This window comes from Palaemon carinicauda, chromosome 4 (genome assembly GCF_036898095.1).
Source record: "Palaemon carinicauda isolate YSFRI2023 chromosome 4, ASM3689809v2, whole genome shotgun sequence".
Classification (NCBI taxonomy): domain Eukaryota; kingdom Metazoa; phylum Arthropoda; class Malacostraca; order Decapoda; family Palaemonidae; genus Palaemon; species Palaemon carinicauda.
Window position 1 is genome coordinate 37344233 of NC_090728.1, and position 23508 is coordinate 37367740.

The window sequence follows — 23508 nt, forward strand, 5'->3', positions numbered from 1 at the left end:
GTGCTTATATAAATAAAAAGCCAACAATAATGACAAATGAATGCAAGAAAAGATTCAACAATAAAGACAATGCAATGATATGTCTATAATCTTTTCGGTCAAAGGGACAACTGACTATTCTGTGACAGGCAGTAGGCAAGGCTTCCCCTCCTGCACCACTTGTCATTAACCAACTAAGACATATCTCTATTTTAAAGGACGAAAGGTTGGCATACACAGGAACTACTGTACTATACATATTTATCGATATTCCTAACATAATTAAGGGGCATTTTGTATTACTGTATAATCCTGGCTATTCATACCTGAAATACCTTTTGCATTGATAAATTTCCTAAAACTAAGGTTAGGTCATATTAAAACAAGTTTCATTAATGCAATAATTTATACTATAAAATATCAAAATTCCATTAATGCACAATAATAAGTACATATTTTCAATGACTATCAATGCTGTCCCTTACAAGGTAAAATAATACTGACTATTGTCATTTACTATCAATGTTGTCCCTTATAAGGTAAAATAATACTGAAAAATTAAGTGGGTACATATATTTATTTTTCTCTCAGCGTGGACACATAATAGAGCGTCCGCCATCAATTGGAATATTAGCTCCAGTTATAAAAGAAGATTTATCAGAAGCTAGAAATACGACTGCATCAGCAACTTCATGAACCTCACCTACACGGCCCATGGCATGAGTTGACTTGCCATGCTCTAGAAACTGAAAAATGGGCAAAGAATCATTAGTCATTAAAGCAAAGAGTAAAGTTTTGATAGAAGTCCTTGAAAATTCTCACAGCATACAGTAATTACAATGACAATAAAACTTCATTTAGCCACTTCCTTGCAGAAAACCTAAGAATAATTTAAATCAATCATTAGACTTTTAACACAAAGTACATCTGGCACTAAGGTGAAAAATAAAATATGAAAGTGAAATCAGTTCGTTTCTCCAAAATGTAAAATCACTCCTCTGACCTAAAAAGGGGGAACTCAATGGAGCTACAAATACATTACTAGTAATTAAATCATAATCATTGGGTTAAATATCAAGCCAGATAAGTGGGTGGATGCATGACTGGATAACTGGATAGTTAGGTTCCAATCAAATGACAGGCTCATTCTTTCCAGCACTCCAACAGTACTGCCACTTGTGACTTTGAGTTCTAACAACATTTTTTTTTCTCACATAAGGAGAACAGAGCCTCATGACGATTCAAACAACAGTGAAAAATCTCATCAGCAAGGGGTCAACGTTCAAGTTGAAATTGAGAAAATGGTGCAATTAACAAAGATAGGATTCAGATGTTCCAACTACAACTAACAGAAGTTAATAGGATAATGTTTAGAGACCATTAAGTAATTTACAGTCTCTCATGAAAGTAAAGATTTTATTATATTCTAAGAGAAGAAAACTAAAGCGTTCATGTTTCAAGTTTAGTGTTACTCTTCCCCATTTCCATAAAAATTTGTTTTAATATTTCATTTAGTTTGCTGTCTAAAATGTTGACAAGTTAAGTAGCATACTAGTTAGTAGTCTCCTAACATTTTCTTGCCATCTGTTTAAGTTTTCTTTTAATTTTTAAAATTATTTTACCTTTTTAAACTTCTATTGTTCCTAATGATTCACTATTAGTAGGGTTTATTTATTTCGTTCTCTTCACAGCTCTCGGTATGTTTAGTGGAGTTAGGAACCATGTATGGTATTGTTTGTTCATCAATTGTTTCTACAGTGCTCAAAATATGGCTTCTTTGTCATTTGTTGTACCTGGTTATATTTCAGTTACTTGATACTCTTCTGGTTGCCTCATCATGTTTGTTGGTTGAACTACTTATTTCCATTTACAAATAGGATGCACAATGTTTTTATGTATAAAATACTTGACGTTCAATTCCTCTGGTCTGGTGAAACTATTGATTAGCTTTTTCTAATGATTTATTCTTAACATTTTTTTTTGTGATTAAGTACCAGTACAGTACTATTAGTGTACAGGAAAGGCAATTTTGGCATTGTTACTATAGTCATATTTAGTGGTACAGTTAAAGGAACTACACAACTTATATATAAGCTTTCAAAGTTTAGGGGAAGAAATGTCTTTCAGCTTAGCTACTACATTGTCAGTTTGCTCAAGGAAAGATCTTCCGCCATTTTCAGTCTTGGTGATGATTAAGGCCATGACTACGTTGAAGCTTTGGAAGGATTATCAACCTAATGTACATTTCATTTCTTGCTCTCACCTGTGCTGATCCAGTTCATTCAACAGCTCTCTTGTCAAAAATAATGTCACTTCTAATGTCAAGGGAACACGAGCTACTGGAGGAGACTTTTTATTTTTACTTTTTCTGCAAAGTCTCTATTCTTGATTGTACTATTCAGCAGTTATGTTCTACAATACTTAGATTAGCTGTTTCTCAGCTTAGAGCAATAAGTTCTAATTCTTCCACAGCCTATCAGGATCATGGTCATATCAAGAACACAACCTTGCCACCAACATGATTGTACCAAGAACGCAATGACACCAAGACATACTCTGCTCCCAGGGAACTGTCCCAGAACAAATGACATCAAGAATATGGGACCTTACCCAATGTGGGATTCCTCCTATGTACCAATTCAAGAACCAAAAACCACATCAAGTACATGGGACCATGCCAGACATACAGGAAATTCTAGAAAAAGGGCTGAGCTATAACCTTTGCAACATCAGATTCACATTATGCCATAATCTGCATCTGAAAATATTGGGCTAGTCCAAGCCTAAGCCAGGATCAGGATCATGTGAATGCTAGGTCTAGCAATACAGTACAATAGTAACGACCATACCACATTAGGACTCTGGCACTTCAATCATGACAGCCAAATTTTTGGTATGTCTAAACCAGAATAGATTCATGCTACAAGACATCACCAATGATGATATTTCAGAAGCAATGTGCCACAGCACGACAAAGTCTCCTTCAGTATGACCTTGGACTAGAACTGCCAATTAGATAGTAGATGACTGGGAAGAAATTAGCATATTGATTTTCTCCTAATTTATTTTTTAACAATCAAGTCTAAAGGAGTCAGACAAGATGTTTGGATGTTCCATCTAAGCATAAAGACCTAATTTGGCTATGTCATACCCTATGATTTTATAACATTTTTACATTTCTTTTATCCTCTTTCAAAACTGGGGGCAGTGCTGGAAATTTCAAGATGAGTTACAGGTCATAACTAATTGGTAGGAGGTCTTGCACCACTTTTATCGGATGAAACCAAGGTGCTGGAAGATGTCTCCATAACTAAGAGATTGGGGCTCCATTTGGATAGACATGTCTTTTTCATTTTTATTTTTGCCAGATCCTGTACATGTCCCAAATGGTGTTCTGAAGCAGAAACATAATTCAGAAATGGGTCTTTGAATTGAGTTACTCAGTGAATCTTAGGAGCTCCACCTGGTGAATGTTATGGATCCTATCTTTTTTGGAGGGAATGATAAGAAGTTCGTAGAAAAGTTAATTTATCTACCACCAGAGTTACAAAGAACACACTTGGAGGTCTTTGCCTGCTTGTAAACCTCTGCAATACTAGTTGCTAGGAGATAAATATTGGATTTCCATGAGTTTCCTCAGTCTACACGATTACCAGCAATAAGTTTAGGACCCACAAGAGCTGTGCAGTGGTTGCTGGGATCAGAGGTGTGTATCTGATCTTACCTTTCCTATCTGTATTGATTGGTTGACGGATCAAAGGGAGTAATACCTTTAAGAAGGTGCTATAAGAGTGGTCTTAGGCTTAGCTGTGGGTATTTCTTTAGCCTCAAAGTCTTCATTTCCTCCAATAACACATCCTTTGTCTCTTATAATGACTAAAAATAAATGATCTCTTCCTACAATCCATAAGTTGTGTGACGCTGGTCAAACCCAGCTGGATCCAGTGTCAATTCAGTTTTCTCAACTAGCACCATGGATGCTGGTAAAGAAGAGGTTTACAGGGTCTAGGAGACCATGAAGAAGGCTGTGAATACTCGCATAAACACAAAGCTGACAAGGCACCAGTGCATGACGGCATTCCACACCAATGAGAGTACTTCTCTTAAATTTAGTGCAGTACTTTAGCTACTCCTTTAAAATATAAAAACTGCTGGAAGTCAAATCTTAAGATCTCATAATGTTTAGTTCTTAATCCTGCAGTAACCATCTCATGTGAAATAGCAAATATTTTGCCCTGTTTCTCTGTTCTGCTTCCTTTTTTCTTAAGTGGTTTTATGCCAAGAAAATCTTAAGACATCAAGGGAAATTTCAGTCATCAACACCAGGGTAATTTCAGATCTCACAGGACAGTTTGATGCAAATGGAGAGTAGTTTTTTAAACAAATTTTATTTTGGTCATCTCCTCTCAGAGATAGTTTTAAGATTGATACAAGGGGTTGGGAATTTGCTTTTCCTCTTTTGATTTTGCTGGTGGAAGTCTCAGATTCATATAGCCTGGAAGAATTTATGTTAAGGTTTATTAAAGAATTATACAGAAGTTATGGAATTTCTGATGAGTTAAGTAATTGAATACACCCAGTGGACTAAGTTCTCGTTTGATCTGTGAATTGTGATATTCTGCCAGGTAAATACTCACAATTAACTTCTTGTATGAACCCTACATACCCAAACCAACGAGAGATGATAATGGAATATTTGGTATGAATTATAGTTTTATAAATTCATCTATCTGATGGGGGACAGTCTTGAAGCATGAGTGTCTTAGCAACCAGAGTTAATCAAAACAGTTAATTTGTCTCAAATACAGGAATAAAAACCTGTATTGAATGGTGAAATGTCAGTTTTGAAAAAGTAAAATATCATAAAAGATGTGTATGGCTTTTAATCTTCTTAGTAGCCATTTACTTGAGTTAAACAGATAAATTTTTGTATCATCCAGCCCACAGAACCAGTTTCTCCTCCAAGAATCTAAACTGTTGTTTTGATTTAAAAGTAGATCAAAGAAGGGGACACAAGAAGCTTACTACTAACACTATTAGAAAATCGAGATGGTTTGACCTGACTATGAGAACAACTTTATAGTATGATTACTATGAGACTATCGTAGTTAATCTTAGCCACTTAACAAGGCACACAATTGGAAATCCTGTGTTGTTTGGAGTGATAATTTTAATCAAGAGTAAGCCAAACAGACATGTAAAAAAAAAAAGAGATTGTGGGACTGTACTTAAGAATAGTATGTAATAATTTAAAGTATGCAAATGAAGCACTGGAACTAAAAAAATGCAGTTTGTATTGGCAGGTAACAGATTCTCAATCTGAAAAAAACTACCTCAATGTCAAGCTTACTGAAAAGAACGTTAGCCTCAGATTGCCCTTAAAAGTCCTTTATTTCTTACTCAATCACTACAAACAAATTTTATTTCTCTCCTAAAAATCCCCCAAAAGGCTAACATTTAGTAAAGTGGAAAATAAAAGAGAAAAAGTCTCAGAGGTAATTTATGGGTGAAGACAATATTTAATCTGCTTACAGCCACGCACGAATTGAGATACCATGCTTCTGTAAGACCTACAGCATGCATTAATCTACAAAGATAGGAAGACTATCTTTTCTTTCAACCAGTCATAGACTATCCTAGGGTTGCACATAAACAGTAAAAGCTATTTAGAAGTAATGGGTTTGTGATGAATTCAAGCATATTTGCATTGCCAAGAATATGTTTACTCAACAATCCTCATTTAAATGTGCGTGAGGAAAGATAATGACCAAAAAACCTGATTTAACACTGATGTATTCGGCAAAAAATTCCTTAGCAATAATAAACTACAGTATTTGGCATTCTAATCTAATGCAACATAAAACGTACTTTTAATTGGGGGGCATTGCATGTTAATTATTTTAGATTATGCCATGACATTCCATATAGGCTTTTATAACATTGAACTTACTTTCTTATAGGCCTCTTCATTCATGCCAGATCTTTTATGGACTTCAGTTACAATAACACCAGGGTTAACTGCATTAACACGAACTCCACGATCAGCAACCTCTAAAGCCACAGAGCGAGTCAATTGATCTACAGCAGCTTTACTCATATTGTATGCTACTACTCCAGGAAACTGAAAGATGCACACTCGTTAGACACTTTTATGTTTGACAAAAAAAAAAAAAAAAAAAAAAAAAAAAAAAAAAAAAAAAAAAAAAAAAAAAAAAAAAAAATTATCTACACACTTCATTCTCTTTTTCTAAAGAAATCAAGTACACTATTGTACTATACTGTAGTTTCATTGGCAAATAAATGAATTAAAAGAAAAATCAAAGTTTATTCCACTGCAGTATTGTATTAAGGATTTTTCAATACCTTTTTGCAAGGATATTATAACTGAATTGGCATAATGCTGTTAAAGAAATTACCTGATTATCTATATAAATACTGTGTACCTGAACATAGAACTTAAAACATTAATAATAAAAGGAAATTTTATTTCCCATGTCAGTATGCTTCTACCATTCCTATTTTACAATTTTCCCAATAAAACTATAAATCATACTTACAGCTCTCAGTCCAGTCACTGAAGAAATATTAACTATATTCCCTTTTCGCTGAAGGATATGAGGCAGAGCTAATTTCATCATCAAGAACAAAGAACGAACATTTATGTCCATCTGTCTGTCATAATCTTCCATTGAAATTGTTTCAATGCCACCACTAACTAATATTCCTGCAATAAAAAAATAAGTAATGTTATCTTTATATTTTATTTTATTTTGTTTACCATAAAAAAAAGTGATAACCTTAGTTGGGACAGTATAATGCATCAAGCTCAAGGGAAGGGCACCAAGAGCGGAAGCAGCTCACAATAAAACTGAAATGGAGAAATAAGGAATAAAATAAAAATAAATAAAAATTATAAATAAATCGGGTGATAAATTGTGAAAAAAACTCATGCAAACCTAAAAAAAAAATAAATAAAAAAATAAAAAAGTTTTTAAAAACAAAATCTTGCAAGCTAAAATGGGTATGCAATCTAAGCTAACAAATGGAACCTGCATTCTGAACTCTACAATTTCAATATGGTCAAAAGATATTTATTGCCAAAAGAAATTTTTCATGAAACTTAATTGCATAACTTGGATCTTTTACTTTAGCAGTTTCAGATTCAAAATAATACCTTTATTAGCATACCATGAAAAATTGATTACAAAAGTGTTGAAATAAAAATATGGTATGCATATAAGCACTCAGTGTGTCTTTCACCATAGGTGAGTTTTGGGAGCCCACCTCTAAGGATCAGAGAGAGTTAATATTGCACTAATGATAAATATAAACATACCATAGTACAGTTAGCACTCTTTAGCCATGGGAATTGTGTTCAGAGGGGCCTCACACCACCTCATTGCTTACTGGAATCCAGAAATAATGAAGACACACCAATCATTATAGATAAATATGTTATTTTTATTAATAAAATAAATTTTTGAATATTCTTACCCGGTGATTATATAAGCTGCAACTCTGTTGCTCGACAGAAAACTCTACGTTCAAAATACGCCAGCGATCGCTATGCAGGTAGGGGGTGTACATCAACAGCGCCATCTGTCTAGCAGGTACTCAGTACTCAATGTAAACACAGAACCAATTTTCTCCTCGGTCCACTGGGTCTCTATTGGGGAGGAAGGGAGGGTCCTTTAATATATAATCACAGGGTAAGTATATTCAAAAATTTATTTTATTAATAAAAATAACATTTTTCAATATTAAACTTAGCCGGTGATTATATAAGCTGATTCACACCCAGGGGGGTGGGTAGAGACCAGCATTACTTGTTTACATTATTATGAGCTAAGTATTTTGTATTTCATTTTAGCAGTTATTCAAAATAACAAACATAAAATAAATAAGTACCTGGTAAGGAAGTCGACTTGAACAATTACTCTGCCTTTTTAAGTACGTCTTCCTTACGGAGCCTCGCGATCCTCTTAGGATGCTGAGCGACCCCTAGGATCTGAAGTATCAAGGGTTGCAACCCATACAACAGGACCTCATCAAAACCTCTAATCTAGGCGCTTCTCAAGAAATGACTTTGACCACCCTCCAAATCAAGTAGGATGCGAAAGGCTTCTTAGCCTTCCGGACAACCCAAAAACAATAATAAAACATTTCAAGAGAAAGATTAAAAAGGTTATGGAATTAGGGAATTGTAGTGGTTGAGCCCTCACCCACTACTGCACTCGTTGCTACGAATGGTCCCAGAGTGTAGCAGTTCTCGTAAAGAGACTGGACATTCTTAAGATAAAAAGACGCGAACACTGACTTGCTTTTCCAATAGGTTGCGTCGATTATACTTTGCAGAGATCTATTTTGTTTAAAGGCCACGGAAGTTGCGACAGCTCTAACTTCGTGTGTCCTTACCTTCAGCAAAGCTTGGTCTTCCTCATTCAGATGGGAATGAGCTTCTCGTATTAACAGTCTGATAAAATAGGATAAAGCATTCTTTGACATAGGCAAAGATGGTTTCTTAACTGAGCACCATAAAGCTTCAGATGGGCCTCGTAAAGGTTTTTAAAAAGAACTTAAGAGCTCTTACAGGACATAAGACTTTCTAGTTCATTTCCAACCATACGATAAGTTTGGAATATCGAACGATATTGGCCAAGGCCGAGAAGGCAGCTCGTGTTTGGCTAGAAAACCAAGTTGTAGAACATGTAGCCGTTTCGGATGAGAATCCGATGTTCTTGCTGAAGGCATGAATCTCACTGACTCTTTTAGCTGTGGCTAAGCATACCAGGAAAAGAGTCTTTAAGGTGAGATCTTTCAGGGAGGCTGATTGTAGCGGTTCGAACCTGTCTGACATAAGGAATCTTAGTACCACGTCTAAATTCCAACCAGGTGTAACCAAACGACGCTCCTTCGTGGTCTCAAAAGACTTAAGGAGGTCCTGTAGATCTTTATTGTTGGAAAGATCTAAGCCTCTGTGACGGAAGACTGATGCCAACATGCTTCTGTAACCCTTGAAAGTGGGAGCTGAAAGAGATCGTTCTTTCCTCAGATATAAGAGGAAGTCAGCTATTTGAGTTACAGAGGTACTGGTCGAGGATACGGATACTGACTTGCACCAGTTTCGGAAGATTTCCCACTTCGATTGGTAGACTCTAAGGGTGGATGTTCTCCTTGCTCTAGCAATCGCTCTGGTTGCCTCCTTCGAAAAGCCTCTAGCTCTCGAGAGTCTTTCGATAGTCTGAAGGCAGTCAGACGAAGAGCGTGGAGGCCTTGGTGTACCTTCTTTACGCGTGGCTGACGTAGAAGGTCCACCCTTAGGGGAAGTGTTCTGGGAACGTCTACTAGCCATCGAAGTACCTCGGTGAACCATTCTCTCGCGGGCCAGAGGGAAGCAACTAGCGTCAACCTTGTCCCTTCGTGAGAGGCGAACTTCTGCAGTACCTTGTTGACAATCTTGAACGGAGGGAATGCATATAGATCTAGATGTGACCAATCTAGTAGAAAGGCATCTATATGAACTGCTGCTGGGTCCGGGATTGGTGAGCAAAATATTGGGAGCCTCTTGGTCATCGAGGTTGCGAAGAGATCTATGGTTGGCTGGCCCCAGGTGGCCCAAAGTCTCTTGCATACATCCTTGTGGAGGGTCCATTCTGTTGGAATTATTTGTCCCTTCCGACTGAGACAATCTGCCATGACATTCAAGTTGCCTTGGATGAACCTCGTTACTAGTGATATGTCTAGACCTTTTGACCAGGTGAGGAGGTCCCTTGCGATCTCGTACAATGTCAGAGAGTAGGTCCCTCCTTGCTTGGAGATGTACGCCAAAGCCGTGGTGTTGTCCGAGTTCACCTCCACCACTTTGCCTTGAAGGAGAGACCTGAAGCTTTTCCAGGTCAGACTTACTGCCAGTAGCTCCTTGCAGTTGAAATGCATAGTCCTTTGACTCGAGTTCCATAATCCCGAGCATTCCCGACCGTCTAATGTCGCACCCCAGCCTACGTCCGATGCGTCCGAGAAGAGAACGTGGTTGGGAGTCTGAACAGTCAGGGGAAGACCCTCTCTAAGGTTGATATAGTCCTTTCACCAAGTCAGACAAGACTTTATCTTTCCGGAAACCGGGATCGAGACCGCTTCTAGCGTCTTGTCCTTTTTCCAGTGAAAAGCTAGATGGTATAGAAGAGGACGGAGGTGTAGTCTTCCTAGTGACACAAATTGATCCACGGATGACAGTGTCCCTACCAGACTCATCCACAGCCTGACTGGGCAGCGTTCCTTCTTCAGCATCTTCTGGATGGATAGCAGGGCTGGGGGCTGATCGTCTTGTTCAGCAACGTCCTCATCAGAGGGTTCCTCATCCGAAACTGATGAGGAAACGGCAACGGAGTGGGCAACGTCTGACTCGCTGAATCCGGTCGCACTGGTGGATGCGTGACGGAGCCGGACGCAATATCATGGAACTGCTGCACAGTCTGTGAACTGTCAACAACCATGGGTGCGCGAGGAAGTACAGCGTCAACCCGAAACTGTCTAGACTGTCTGGGTTGTGCAGTCAACACCCTACCGGGTTGCTGAGGTTGACGCACTGCGTCACAACAAGTCACCTCTGCTGGTTGTTGAACGTCCTGAACGTCAACAACCACCTCCGAGCGTCGCTTAACGTCAACGTGCGACTGGCAACCCACACTGGGTCGCATCGGTGGAGGAACCACCTCAACTGGCAGACGCGAGTAGGTTACCTCAGCGTCAACAGGGCGCACAACCGACCGGTTGGAAGGTTGTTGGCCAGAAGGAGGAACCACCTCAACTGGCAGACGCGAGTAGGTTACCTCAGCGTCAACAGGGCGCACAACCAACCGGTTGGAAGGTTGTTGGCCAGAAGGTTCTTCTCCGCATTTAAGTCCTCTATCAAGGACGCAAGCTTGGACTGCATGTCTTGCAGCAAAGCCCATCAGGGTCTACGGGAGCAGGTGTGGCAACAGACGGGGTTAGCGACTGAGGCGGAACCATTTACCATCCCTGAAAGCTTTGTTATGTGTGACATAATAGTACAGCAAAACTTCAAAGGCTCGACAAAAGTTGAGAAGTTGACCTGTAAACAACTTGGAGCGTCTCCTGGCTAGGCGCCAGGGCGAGTCTACCAGAATTGAGAAGTCTATCTGGGCAGAGGCATGAACTCCCAAGCCGAGAACTTCTCTCGTGTCCTATCAGACTCTCGCTCTATAAGCCAGTTTAAAAGAAGGGAAAACAAAGGCTGTATCCCTAAAACTCCTCCTGGTGCAAAAACCAGTCGCCTAGCCAACGTAACGCTCTCTAGGAGAGCGAGAGAGCACTAGCTTAAAAACAACGGCTTCGAAGTAGCTAGGCCTAGTGTAAGTTCTGACGTTTAGGCGAACGAGGAGCAGCAGTTACAAGATCCGGACGAAGATCCTTAAAAAAATCATCATGATTTAATTAAAGTCCATAGGAGGCTAAGCAGCTTAAGGCTCCTCTCCAAATGACAGAGTCCTCAAGGGAATATCAGTAGGAGGGAGAACAGCACTTTCTCATCTACAGGAACCTTGTCCGATAAAAGCTAGGTTACCTCAGTGAGTCTCTCACTGGTGCATTAGTAGCAGACCAGAAGGCAACGTCATGTAACTGCTTGACAGTCTGTGAACTGTCAACAACTGAACTGTCAACCACAACAGGTGCGTGAGGACATACAGTGTTCACTCGAGACTGCTTTGACTGTCTATACTGAGCAGTCAAAACAACTCTAGAATGCGGAGGTTGACGCACCGCGTCAAAACAAAACAACTTAGACTGTTGTTGTACCTCGCGAACGTCAACGGAAGGTTCCGTGCGTTACTGAACGTCAACATGCGGCTGGCAGGGTACACTGGAACGCATGGGTGGCGGGACTCTCTCAGCTGGAGTGCGGCAGAAGGTTGCCTCAGCGTCCACAGGACGCACAACCGTGGTGGTTGTAGGCTAGAGGTTGGTGCAGTGTCAACCTTCTCCGCACGAAAGTCCCGCATCAATGACGTTAACTGAGACTGCATGGTCTGCAGCAAAGACCACTGGGGTCTGCAGGAGCAGGTGCGGCAACAGACGGTGTGACTGCCTGATGCGGTACCGCTTTGCCTCTCTTAGGAGGTGAACAGTCGTCGGAAGACTGCAGCGAGTCCGAACTGACCCAGTGGCTACAACTGGGCCGTTGGACTTGCGCGGAAGGGACCGACTTGCGCTTAATAAGCTGCGAGACCTTGGTCCATGGTTTCTTACGAGAAACCTCTTCCGCAGACGAGAAATAAAAGGGCTCTCTCGTCTTTGTGTGGGTGGGGCGATCTTGGGTAGATACGCCCGAAACCACGGAGGGAAACGTCTGTTCGTTGATCAAGGCCTGACGAACCCATAAGTCGTTCGACATTACTTCTCCCCTGGGCTTGGGAGCTTGCAAGAGGTCCCGGACTAGGTGAACGACAGGCACGAACAGACGAACCCTCGGACGCAACACTGTAACACTTTGCGCATATCACTTTATCACTTTGATTTTCTGTTTTGCACTTATTTCACTGAAATCGAAACTTTTACTGATTTCTACCTGAAACACGCAATTCTACCCTCATTAAAAGGTAGTAATTGCTCTAGCAAAAAACAGAAAACATATATAAAGATAAAAAATTCAGTGGCTGGGAAAGAGACTAGACACTAGTTCAAATAAACTACGTTTACAATCTCTCACCGCACATAGCCTGGGGACAAGAATAAAACCCTAGAAACGTTTTACCTTCTTCCCCGTACAGCGACTAGGGACGAGAGAAACACGAGAACAACGTTACCCGCTTGAACGGAACGTTTTCTCTCCTCTCTCTCCCTCCGTCTCTATCTCTCTCTCTCTCTTGATTTCGCACCTAAGAGAAGAGCCCAATTATATATCGTCAAAAAAACATGTTATTTGACTAAAGGAAAAAAACTGAAAGGTTTTCCAATAAAAAGTTCCTTTAATTTAGAATTTAAAACATTTAAGCTAAGAAAGAATGAACAAAACGTCAGAATCGATTTACTCTTACTGCAAAGTGAAACCGTGATACACTCTCTCTCTATCGTAACGATAGAGCGCATGTTGAACGTCCTGAACGTCAACAACTGCGTAGTCTAAAAAACTAAACGTTAGTTCATCTTTGAAAACAGTACGAAGACTATCAAAGAAATTCTTTCATAAAACATTAAATTTAAAAAGTTTTAAATTCTTTAAAGGCTAAATACGATATAACGGGCTCAACGTTGATTAACTTCGGTTCCAAGTTAGGACCGCCTACTATCAGGAAAGGTCGCATATAAACAAAACAAAAATTATCTTTATATGTTTATAATAAATGGAAAGTTAATCGAAGAGGCCTAATAAAGGCGGAGAGATATAAAATATATAGATCTATAACGTGTTAAGCAAAATTACTAAAAACCTAAACACACTTCCGTCTAAGGGAAGGGTCGGCCATTTAAAAGTGAAAGAGAGTCCATACTCTCTTTGTCACCCTAATTAAATCTATCTAAAACGATTTCAAGTTTTGAGATGAAGATAAAACACCTGCATAGCGAAAGCTCAAAACTAGAATAGTGTACTTCACCAAATAGTTGTGAAAACAAATCCAGTTAGTAACAGCGTATTAGTAGGTCTTGCCGGTAGCCCGACAGAGAAAATTGGTTCTGTGTTTACATTGAGTACTGAGTACCTGCTAGACAGATGGCGCTGTTGATGTACACCCCCTACCTGCATAGCGATCGCTGGCGTATTTTGAACGTAGAGTTTTCTGTCGAGCAACAGAGTTGCAGCTTATATAATCACTGGCTAAGTTTAATATTGAAAAATGACAAATTTGGAAGTAATTTGTATTTATCATAACGATACACACCTGTAGCTATTTATAAGCGTATTACTTTCAGCAGAGCTGAAAGATGAAAAATTAGACTTTTAGGGAGGGTTAACCACCCATACCGCTAGTTAGCGGGGGAGGGAGGTTCAGTAGATACCCCTCTCCCTCACACACCTGTCACTGTAACTCACTTTGCTTGGAGGTCGGACTTTTAGGGGGACTGGGTTGGCAGACAAATCTGTATAAATTGCTATAGTTATCGTTTGGAAAAATACAAATTACTTCCAAATTTGTAATTGGTTCCATAACTGGAATACAAACCAACGATATTCATAGGGGTTGACTCACTAGTTAGGAGGGTGGACGTCCATGCCAATCTGGCTTTTTGGCTTTTACCCGGGGATTCCCCTTTATGCGTATTAGCACATAGTAGGTGGAAACCCTACACCTCGCTAAAACTTTGTTATGCATGGTCTGTGGCTTTCACAAGCAGCGAGTTTGCGATACTAGCAATGTGGCTCTCAAGGTAAGAGTTCTTCAAAGTCATAAGAATCGTCCGAGGTCACCAAGACATACCCAATACCACCTCGCCAGGGTATGGGGACGTAAAAGTATTGACATAATACCAGGTTAAACAAGGGAACAATGGTTTACCTTCAGTTAGTTGAGGTCAGCTGTGCAGAGGAACCTGGATGCTAATTTCCTCAAGAGGGGAGGATGAAGAAAAGAAAAAGCCAGTCATTCTTATTCATTTACTCAAGACTAAAACTGGGTAACCAATGCCTTCAACCTCCTGCTACTTGTCCATCAAGGAGTTTGAAGTGTTAAACCAATTGTTGTGCAGCCACCACTGGACCGATAGAGAACACATTCCGTCTCCTGTGGGTTAAGTCTTCCAGGTAGTGGGTGGTGAAGGTCGTTTGATGTTTCCACATGCCCGCTTGTAAAACCTGCGCCCAAAAGTAGTTTTGTTTGAACACCAGGGCTCGTAGCAATGACCCCAATGCCGTGTGCTTTGAGTTGAAGTGTCAGAGGAGGATCTGGATTCAGTGCAAGATTAATGACCTGGTGAATTCAGTCAGAGATGGTGTTCTTCGTGATCCTTCTAGTGACCTTTACCGTGCTGATGAAGTTTTGACACTTGGGGCGAGCACTCGTAGTTTCCTTGAGAAAGGGCCTCCAGTTTCTCTTTGGCATAGTAACCGTTGATCTGGATCATTGGCGACGTTGCGAAGGACTCCCAGAGTGAAGGGTTCTGATTCTGGGATCTGAGCTGCCAGAAACTAGGTCAAGCATTATTTGGTCTATCGTTGTGAATACGAGACGTCAAGGATGTTCCATGGGGTTCGCCGACTCTCTTGGCAGAAGCCAACATGAGCGGGAGACCTGTCATCAAGGTCAGGAGACCTCTGCTGCTTGTAGTCTTTGAACAAGGTCTTCTTTCCTACTAAGGGTCCCTCGGCTCGAAACTCCGTATGCTGAATTGGAGGAAGGTTAAGTCCTTCCGGTCTGAAAGCGAGGCTCGAGGACTAGCGATGGCCTTTCCTTGCCGAGACAGAGAAGCTTTCCTCCAGAAGGTAACCGAGAAAGAACACTAATGCTGGCATACTGGTATCGATGGGAAGGATACCCCTTCCATGGTACCAACTTACAGTCCTCTTAGCCTGGACTGGCCAAAGCCAAAGATCTATCCAGGTATCCAGACATTCTTTTTGCAACCTGTTGCAGGAGAGACTCCCTGAGAGAGGAGTTGGATAGTTTCCAGGTATGAAGCCGCAGCGAAGATGCTGTTTTGCGAAAGATGTTCATGTAGCTGTTTAGATTCGCTGAGGGGGTTCTCTCGGGATCTCCGTCGGGAGTTGCAGACGAGTCGACTAGAAATGAAGAGTCTGCTGAACAAGACGAATCTTGCTGACGGGACGAGTCTGCTGGGCAAGACTAGTCTGATGGCCTGTTAACGAAGATCAAGGGCGGGGAATGGATGAAGTCAACGATCGGCGATTTAGCAAGCTGACGACTGGCGATCGGCAAAACTGGAGATCGATGATCTGTGAAAGACGAGTTGGCGATTTTTGAGCTGATGATTGGTGATCGGCGATCGGAGAGCTGGAAATTGACGACTGGCAATGGGCGACGTTATCCCAGTCTTCGATGGCAGGACAGGAAACGATTGGCAAGCTGATGATTGGCGACTGGCAAGCTAGCAATCGGCGACGTTATCCCAGTCGTCGATGGCAGGACAGGAAAACCGGAGATTCAATGGGTGGCGGAGAGCCATGAACAGCAGTTCGATGGCAGAGGTCGGAGAGGTGGAGGGCGAAAGGTAAGCTCCTTGACGATCCTGTGAAGGGGATCGTTCAGCAGATGTCAACGACAAGCCAAACAGATGTCTTTTTACCAAAGGCGAAAGAGCGTGTCTTAGACAATGAAGAGGACTAAAAACTCAGCGAGCTTGCCGATGGCGATGACAATCCTCCGCAGGGAAGACTGCTCAACAGCAAGATCTCTAGAAGGTCTCCGAAGAGTTGTCTCTCGCAAACGGGAGAGGTGATCATCCGCAAGAGAGACTTGCCTTGGACTTTGCTCCGCCCTCGACAGAAGAGTCGGCTCAGCATGGGGGGGAAGTGTAGTCTTTGGCGAAGAAACTGCAACAGCCGATGAGATATAGCTGTTGGCAATTCTCCCCGCAAGTAGGAAGGTTTCAAGACAGGGATGATGAAGGGAAGTTTTCCCCTCGGAAGGAACAGTAAAACACCTGAGAAGGATAACTCTCCCTCGGAAGGGAAAGTAGTCCAACCCCTGGGAGCAGACCTCTGAGCAGTGCTCTTTGCTTCCCTTCAATAAGCCTTGCTCAAGTTGAAGGTCTACATCGAGCACTACCTAAGAAAATGTAGCCGGAGCGTGCTGTTCAGGAGCTGCCACAGGCACAGGAGAACAGGAAAGTGACGGCTCAGTGACAGCAGGTTCCATAGGAATAAACAGCAAGGCTCTTCTAAAGTTGGCTATCTTAGCCGAACGAAGAAGTACAGCATCGCTAACTGAAGAAAAATAAAAACAAATTATGCAAGAAAAAACTCCCTAGGGAGAAGCACCTAATCCGCGGATGGGAAAGGTGTCCCCTGAGAGAACAGACAAGATAAGGACTGTGCACTCACTTCCCAGGACAAATCAATGGAAAGAGAGCGGCAGCGTAAAAACTGTAACAAAACAAGAATTACAATAAATTAATTCTGCTCACAAAACAAACTACTCAGGAGAACCACTCAACACTCCCGCGGGAAGGGGGTTCCCCGATGGGGAGCGGACTATCTGAGGTTATGCGCACCCTCCGCCGGCAAAAAAGCTGAAAAGTTAAATTACAATTACCATATTTGACGGCCCATAGGAGGCCCTTTTTTCCCCAAAATTTTGCTAAGAAAATTGCCCTGTGTCTTATAGATCGTAGGTAAAGTTTGAGACCTACTGAAGGCTTGGGCTAATATAACCCAGCTTATGCTAGGTACTTTCACCTGCACTAAACTCCATGCATACTTATTTTATTTTTATTGCTGGTATTATTGTATTATTACAGGTGCTTTAAAAATGAATTCATTAAAATAAAAGCAATTTAAACTGAAATGCTGTGACTTTTGTTTATAAACATCAGCTGACAAAATGTGAACATCAAAGTTATGGTTGCATTCTAAGCAATCTTTTAACTTCCTCTTTCCTTAACCCTTTTACCCCCAGGCTATTTGGAACTTTCCAACCCTTTACCCCTAGGGGTTATTTTTTTTCAAGCACATTTTGCAATATAATTCATATAAATTGCTCTAACAGCCTTAATTTTTGTCATAGAGAGGTCAGGTTGGTCTCATTTTCTTGGAAAATGCCTGAAGTTTCTGAAAAAATGATCAAAAATATGCAAAAAATATATAGATAACAGTTTTTTGCAAGGACGTACCGGTACGTCCATGGGGGTAAAGGGATGGGTTTTGTGAAACGTACCAGTACGTCCTTAGGGGGTAAAAGGGTTAACCTTCAATAATATAAATGGTATCGTTAACAACGGTAGTAATCAATTTTAGTTTAGCATATCTATTTTTCATTAAAAATCCACCATGAATCAGATTATCCTCATTCTTTCTCCAATCATACTGTCATTATTGTACTTAGTAATTGTTGACTAAACACAAACAAAATTGCTTTTCTGTTATGTGATGTGTAGAAATTTTTAGGGATATGGCAAGTAAAATATTTGTAATAACATCTCTACTAAAAGCTCTTAGTATTGTTAATTATCGCTTGAATGTGTAAATGCTTCTGTTTGTTCATTATGATCGGCGATGAAACGTAAACAAAACAATATTTTCTGTTCTAGGCAGCGTTTATTAGGAAAAACCTGATATAGAATCGCTCTTATTTCCATTATTTTGAATTACTAAGGAAAAAGTAAATATGTAAAACAAAACAAATAACATTATTATTTCAAAACCAATACTTGGTAAGATATCTGTTGCTGCAAGAGCTAACTTAAACGCAGATGTGTAAATGCGTTCGTTTGTTCGCTATGATCAGTGATGAAACGTAAACAAAGCAATGATTTCGGTTTTATGTTGCGTGTTTAGCAAAAGCATGATAAAAATCCAAAATAAATTAGATAAAGACCATTTTATAAGTATACAACAGAAGCTAGCCTATGCACTAATTGTCGTCTCATGCGTAGAAATATATATGTTATGTTTCTGCTTGTGCAATGTACAGCAAGACTATTTTCAACAATATATGCTTAAATAAACTAAAAAACTATTTTCCTGAACCTGACCTGCTGAAATGAGGGTGCGTCTTATATGACCGTGCGTCTTATAGGCTGTCAAATACGGTAGTTATTATTTCACTTAATAAATCAAGAAAACCATTCGGAAGCTCAACTTAACCTGCGAACGGGGAAAGGTGCTTCTCCCCCACAGAGGATCTGCCGGCCACCCACGAAAAGTGAGCGGTGTTGTCAGTGAGTAAGAGAAAGACCGAAGGCAATATAAGAGATGAAAGATCCAGGCCTAAATGGCTGAGGAATATGAAGCGTGAGGTAGGAGATGACGAATAGAAAAGTATTGATTTAAACGCTTAAGATAGAGACGATTAGCGAAATCTAACCGAGGCCCTTTGCGTCAATAGGCGTAGGAGATGATGATGATGATGATAATGATAATGCTTCAACATGATGCTTATAAGATATCCAAGAATCCCATTTTTCATCTTTAATCTTTAAGATTCTTGTTTCTTTTATTAACACATAGCACTTAAATGCTTTAGCACATCATAATCTGTTTTTAATGAAGGATTTAGGAGCAATGGAAGTGTGTTCCTTTTTAGTTCAAAGGTCAACAACAGAATCTACCTTTATTGAATAAACAGAGGTCATCAACCTTACCGTGGGGGGGGGGGCAGCAGATTCAAGAGATGTGGGTTGTTATTCAAAAGATCTATTTATTTGTTTTTTTTTTATTGGTTAACCTCCTTGAAAATGTTAAGAAAGTATCATATATTTAACTGAAAATTTGCTTTCTCGACCATCAGCACAGTGAGCGTATACTTCCCAGATGGTCCATTCATTACCATTCCAGTACTATATTATTATTATTATTACTTGCTAAACTACAATCCTAGTTGGAAAAGCAGGATGCTATAAGCCCGAGGGCTCCAACAGAGAAAATAGCCCAGTGAGGAAGGGAATCAAGAAAAAATAAAATATTTTAAGAATAGTAACAACATTGAAATATGTTATTTTTATTAATAAAATAAATTTTTGAATATACTTACCTGGTGATCATATAAGCTGTCAGCTCTGCTGCCCGACAGAAAAACCTAAGGACAAAATACGCCAGCGATCGCTATACAGGTGGGGGTGTACATCAACTGCGCCATCTGTCGAGCAGGTACTCAAGTACTCCATGTCAACACAGAACCAATTTTCTCCTCGGCCCACTGGGTCTCTATTGGGGAGGAAGGGAGGGTCCTTTAATATATGATCACCGGGTAAGTATATTCAAAAATTTATTTTATTAATAAAAATAACATTTTTCAATATTAAACTTAGCCGGTGATCATATAAGCTGATTCACACCCAGGGGGGTGGGTAGAGACCAGCATTACATGTTGACATTATTATGAGCTAAGTATTTTGTATTTCATTTTAGCAGTTATTCAAAATAACAAACATAAAATAAATAAGTACCTGGTAAGGAAGTCGACTTGAACAATTACTCTGCCTTTTTAAGTACGTCTTCCTTACTGAGCCTCGCGATCCTCATAGGATGCTGAGCGACTCCTAGGAGCTGAAGTATGAAGGGTTGCAACCCATACTAAAGGACCTCATCAAAACCTCTAATCTAGGTGCTTCTCAAGAAATGACTTTGACCACCCGCCAAGTCAAGTAGGATGCGAAAGGCTTCTTAGCCTTCCGGACAACCCAAAAACAATAATAAAACATTTCAAGAGAAAGATTAAAAAGGTTATGGAATTAGGGAATTGTAGTGGTTGAGCCCTCACCCACTACTGCACTCGTTGCTACGAATGGTCCCAGAGTGTAGCAGTTCTCGTAAAGAGACTGGACATTCTTAAGATAAAAAGACGCGAACACTGATTTGCTTTTCCAATAGGTTGCGTCGATTATACTTTGCAGAGATCTATTTTGTTTAAAGGCCACGGAAGTTGCGACAGCTCTAACTTCGTGTGTCCTTACCTTCAGCAAAGCTTGGTCTTCCTCATTCAGATGGGAATGAGCTTCTCGTATTAACAGTCTGATAAAATAGGATAAAGCATTCTTTGACATAGGCAAAGATGGATTCTTAACTGAACACCATAAAGCTTCAGACGGGCCTCGTAAAGGTTTTAAATAGAACTTAAGAGCTCTTACAGGACATAAGACTCTTTCTAGTTCATTTCCAACCATACGATAAGTTTGGAATATCGAACGATATTGGTCAAGGCCGAGAAGGCAGCTCGTGTTTGGCTAGAAAACCAAGTTGTAGAACATGTAGCCGTTTCGGATGAGAATCCGATGTTCTTGCTGAAGGCATGAATCTCACTGACTTTTAGCTGTGGCTAAGCATATCAGGAAAAGAGTCTTTAAGGTGAGATCTTTCAGGGAGGCTGATTGTAGCGGTTCGAACCTGTCTGACATAAGGAATCTTAGTACCACGTCTAAATTCCAACCAGGTGTAACCAAACGACGCTCCTTCGTGGTCTCAAAAGACTTAAGGAGGTCCTGTAGATCTTTATTGTTGGAAAGATCTAAGCCTCTGTGACGGAAGACTGATGCCAACATGCTTCTGTAACCCTTGATAGTGGGAGCTGAAAGAGATCGTTCTTTCCTCAGATATAAGAGAAAGTCAGCTATTCGAGTTACAGAGGTACTGGTCGAGGATACGGATACTGACTTGCACCAGTTTCGGAAGATTTCCCACTTCGATTGGTAGACTCTAAGGGTGGATGTTCTCCTTGCTCTAGCAATCGCTCTGGCTGCCTCCTTCGAAAAGCCTCTAGCTCTCGAGAGTCTTTCGATAGTCTGAAGGCAGTCAGACGAAGAGCGTGGAGGCCTTGGTGTACCTTCTTTACGCGTGGCTGACGTAGAAGGTCCACCCTTAGGGGAAGTGTTCTGGGAACGTCTACTAGCCATCGAAGTACCTCGGTGAGCCATTCTCCCGCGGGCCAGAGGGAAGCAACTAGCGTCAACCTTGTCCCTTCGTGAGAGGCGAACTTCTGCAGTACCTTGTTGACAATCTTGAACGGAGGGAATGCATATAGATCTAGATGTGACCAATCTAGTAGAAAGGCATCTATATGAACTGCTGCTGGGTCCGGGATTGGTGAGCAAAATATTGGGAGCCTCTTGGTCATCGAGGTTGCGAAGAGATCTATGGTTGGCTGGCCCCAGGTGGCCCAAAGTCTCTTGCATACATCCTTGTGGAGGGTCCATTCTGTTGGAATTATTTGTCCCTTCCGACTGAGACAATCTGCCATGACATTCAAGTTGCCTTGGATGAACCTCATAACTAGTGAAATGTCTAGACCTTTTGACCAGGTGAGGAGGTCCCTTGCGATCTCGTACAATGTCAGAGAGTAGGTCCCTCCTTGCTTGGAGATGTACGCCAAAGCCGTGGTGTTGTCCGAGTTCACCTCCACCACTTTGCCTTGAAGGAGAGACCTGAAGCTTTTCCAGGTCAGACGTACTGCCAGTAGCTCCTTGCAGTTGAAATGCATTGTCCTTTGATTCGAGTTCCATAATCCCGAGCATTCCCTACCGTCTAATGTCGCACCCCAGCCTACGTCCGATGCGTCCGAGAAGAGAACGTGGTTGGGAGTCTGAACAGTCAGGGGAAGACCCTCTCTAAGGTTGATATAGTCCTTTCACCAAGTCAGACAAGACTTTATCTTTCCGGAAACCGGGATCGAGACCGCTTCTAGCGTCTTGTCCTTTTTCCAGTGAAAAGCTAGATGGTATAGAAGAGGACGGAGGTGTAGTCTTCCTAGTGACACAAATTGATCCACGGATGACAGTGTCCCTACCAGACTCATCCATAGCCTGACTGGGCAGCGTTCCTTCTTCAGCATCTTCTGGATGGATAGCAGGGCTGAGGGTTGATCGTCTTGTTCAGCAACGTCCTCATCAGAGGGTTCCTCATCCGAATCTGATGAGGAAACGGCAACGGAGTGGGCAACGTCTGACTCGCTGAATCCGGTCGCACTGGTGGATGCGTGACGGAGCCGGACGCAATATCATGGCACTGCTGCACAGTCTGTGAACTGTCAACAACCATGGGTGCGCGAGGAAGTACAGCGTCAACCCGAACTGTCTAGACTTTCTGGGTTGTGCAGTCAACACCCTACCGGGTTGCTGAGGTTGACGCACTGCGTCACAACAAGTCACCTCTGCTGGTTGTTGAACGTCTTCCTAGTGACACACTGAACGTCAACAACCACCTCCGAGCGTCGCTTAACGTCAACGTGCGACTGGCAACCCACACTGGGTCGCATCGGTGGAGGAACCACCTCAACTGGCAGACGCGAGTAGGATACCTCAGCGTCAACAGGGCGCACAACCAACCGGTTGGAAGGTTGTTGGCCAGAAGGTTCTTCTCCGCATTTAAGTCCTCTATCAAGGACACAAGCTTGGACTGCATGTCTTGCAGCAAAGCCCATTAGGGTCTACGGGAGCAGGTGTGGCAACAGACGGGGTTAGCGACTGAGGCGGAACCATTTACCATCCCTGGAAGCCTTGTTATGTGTGACATAATAGAACAGCAAAACTTCAAAGGCTCGACAAAAGTTGAGAAGTTGACCTGTAAACAACTTGGAGCGTCTCCTGGCTAGGCGCCAGGGCGAGTCTACCAGAATTGAGAAGTCTATCTGGGCAGAGGCATGAACTCCCAAGCCGAGAACTTCTCTCGTGTCCTATCAGACTCTCGCTCTATAAGCCAGTTTAAAAGAAGGGAAATCAAAGGCTGTATCCCTAAAACTCCTCCTGGTGCAAAAACCAGTCGCCTAGCCAACGTAACGCTCTCTAGGAGAGCGAGAGAGCACTAGCTTAACAACAACGGCTTCGAAGTAGCTAGGCCTAGTGTAAGCTCTGACGTTTAGGCGAACGAGGAGCAGCAGTTACAAGATCCGGACGAAGATCCTTAAAAAA

General features: G+C 41.4%; 1 protein-coding gene across 1 annotated transcript in view; it reads right to left on the reverse strand.

Annotated features, from left to right (window-relative positions):
* Window positions 1-537: 537 nt before the first annotated feature.
* The window catches only part of LOC137639905 (uncharacterized oxidoreductase TM_0325-like), a 56131-nt gene continuing 33160 nt past the window's right edge, over window positions 538-23508 (reverse strand). Inside the window, exons 4-6 of the mRNA XM_068372180.1 lie at window positions 6537-6703; window positions 5930-6100; window positions 538-725 (exon numbers count right to left, since the gene is read on the reverse strand). Coding sequence (XP_068228281.1) covers window positions 567-725; window positions 5930-6100; window positions 6537-6703 — 497 coding nt within the window. The 3' untranslated portion in view covers window positions 538-566. The remainder of the gene's footprint in view (window positions 726-5929; window positions 6101-6536; window positions 6704-23508) is intronic.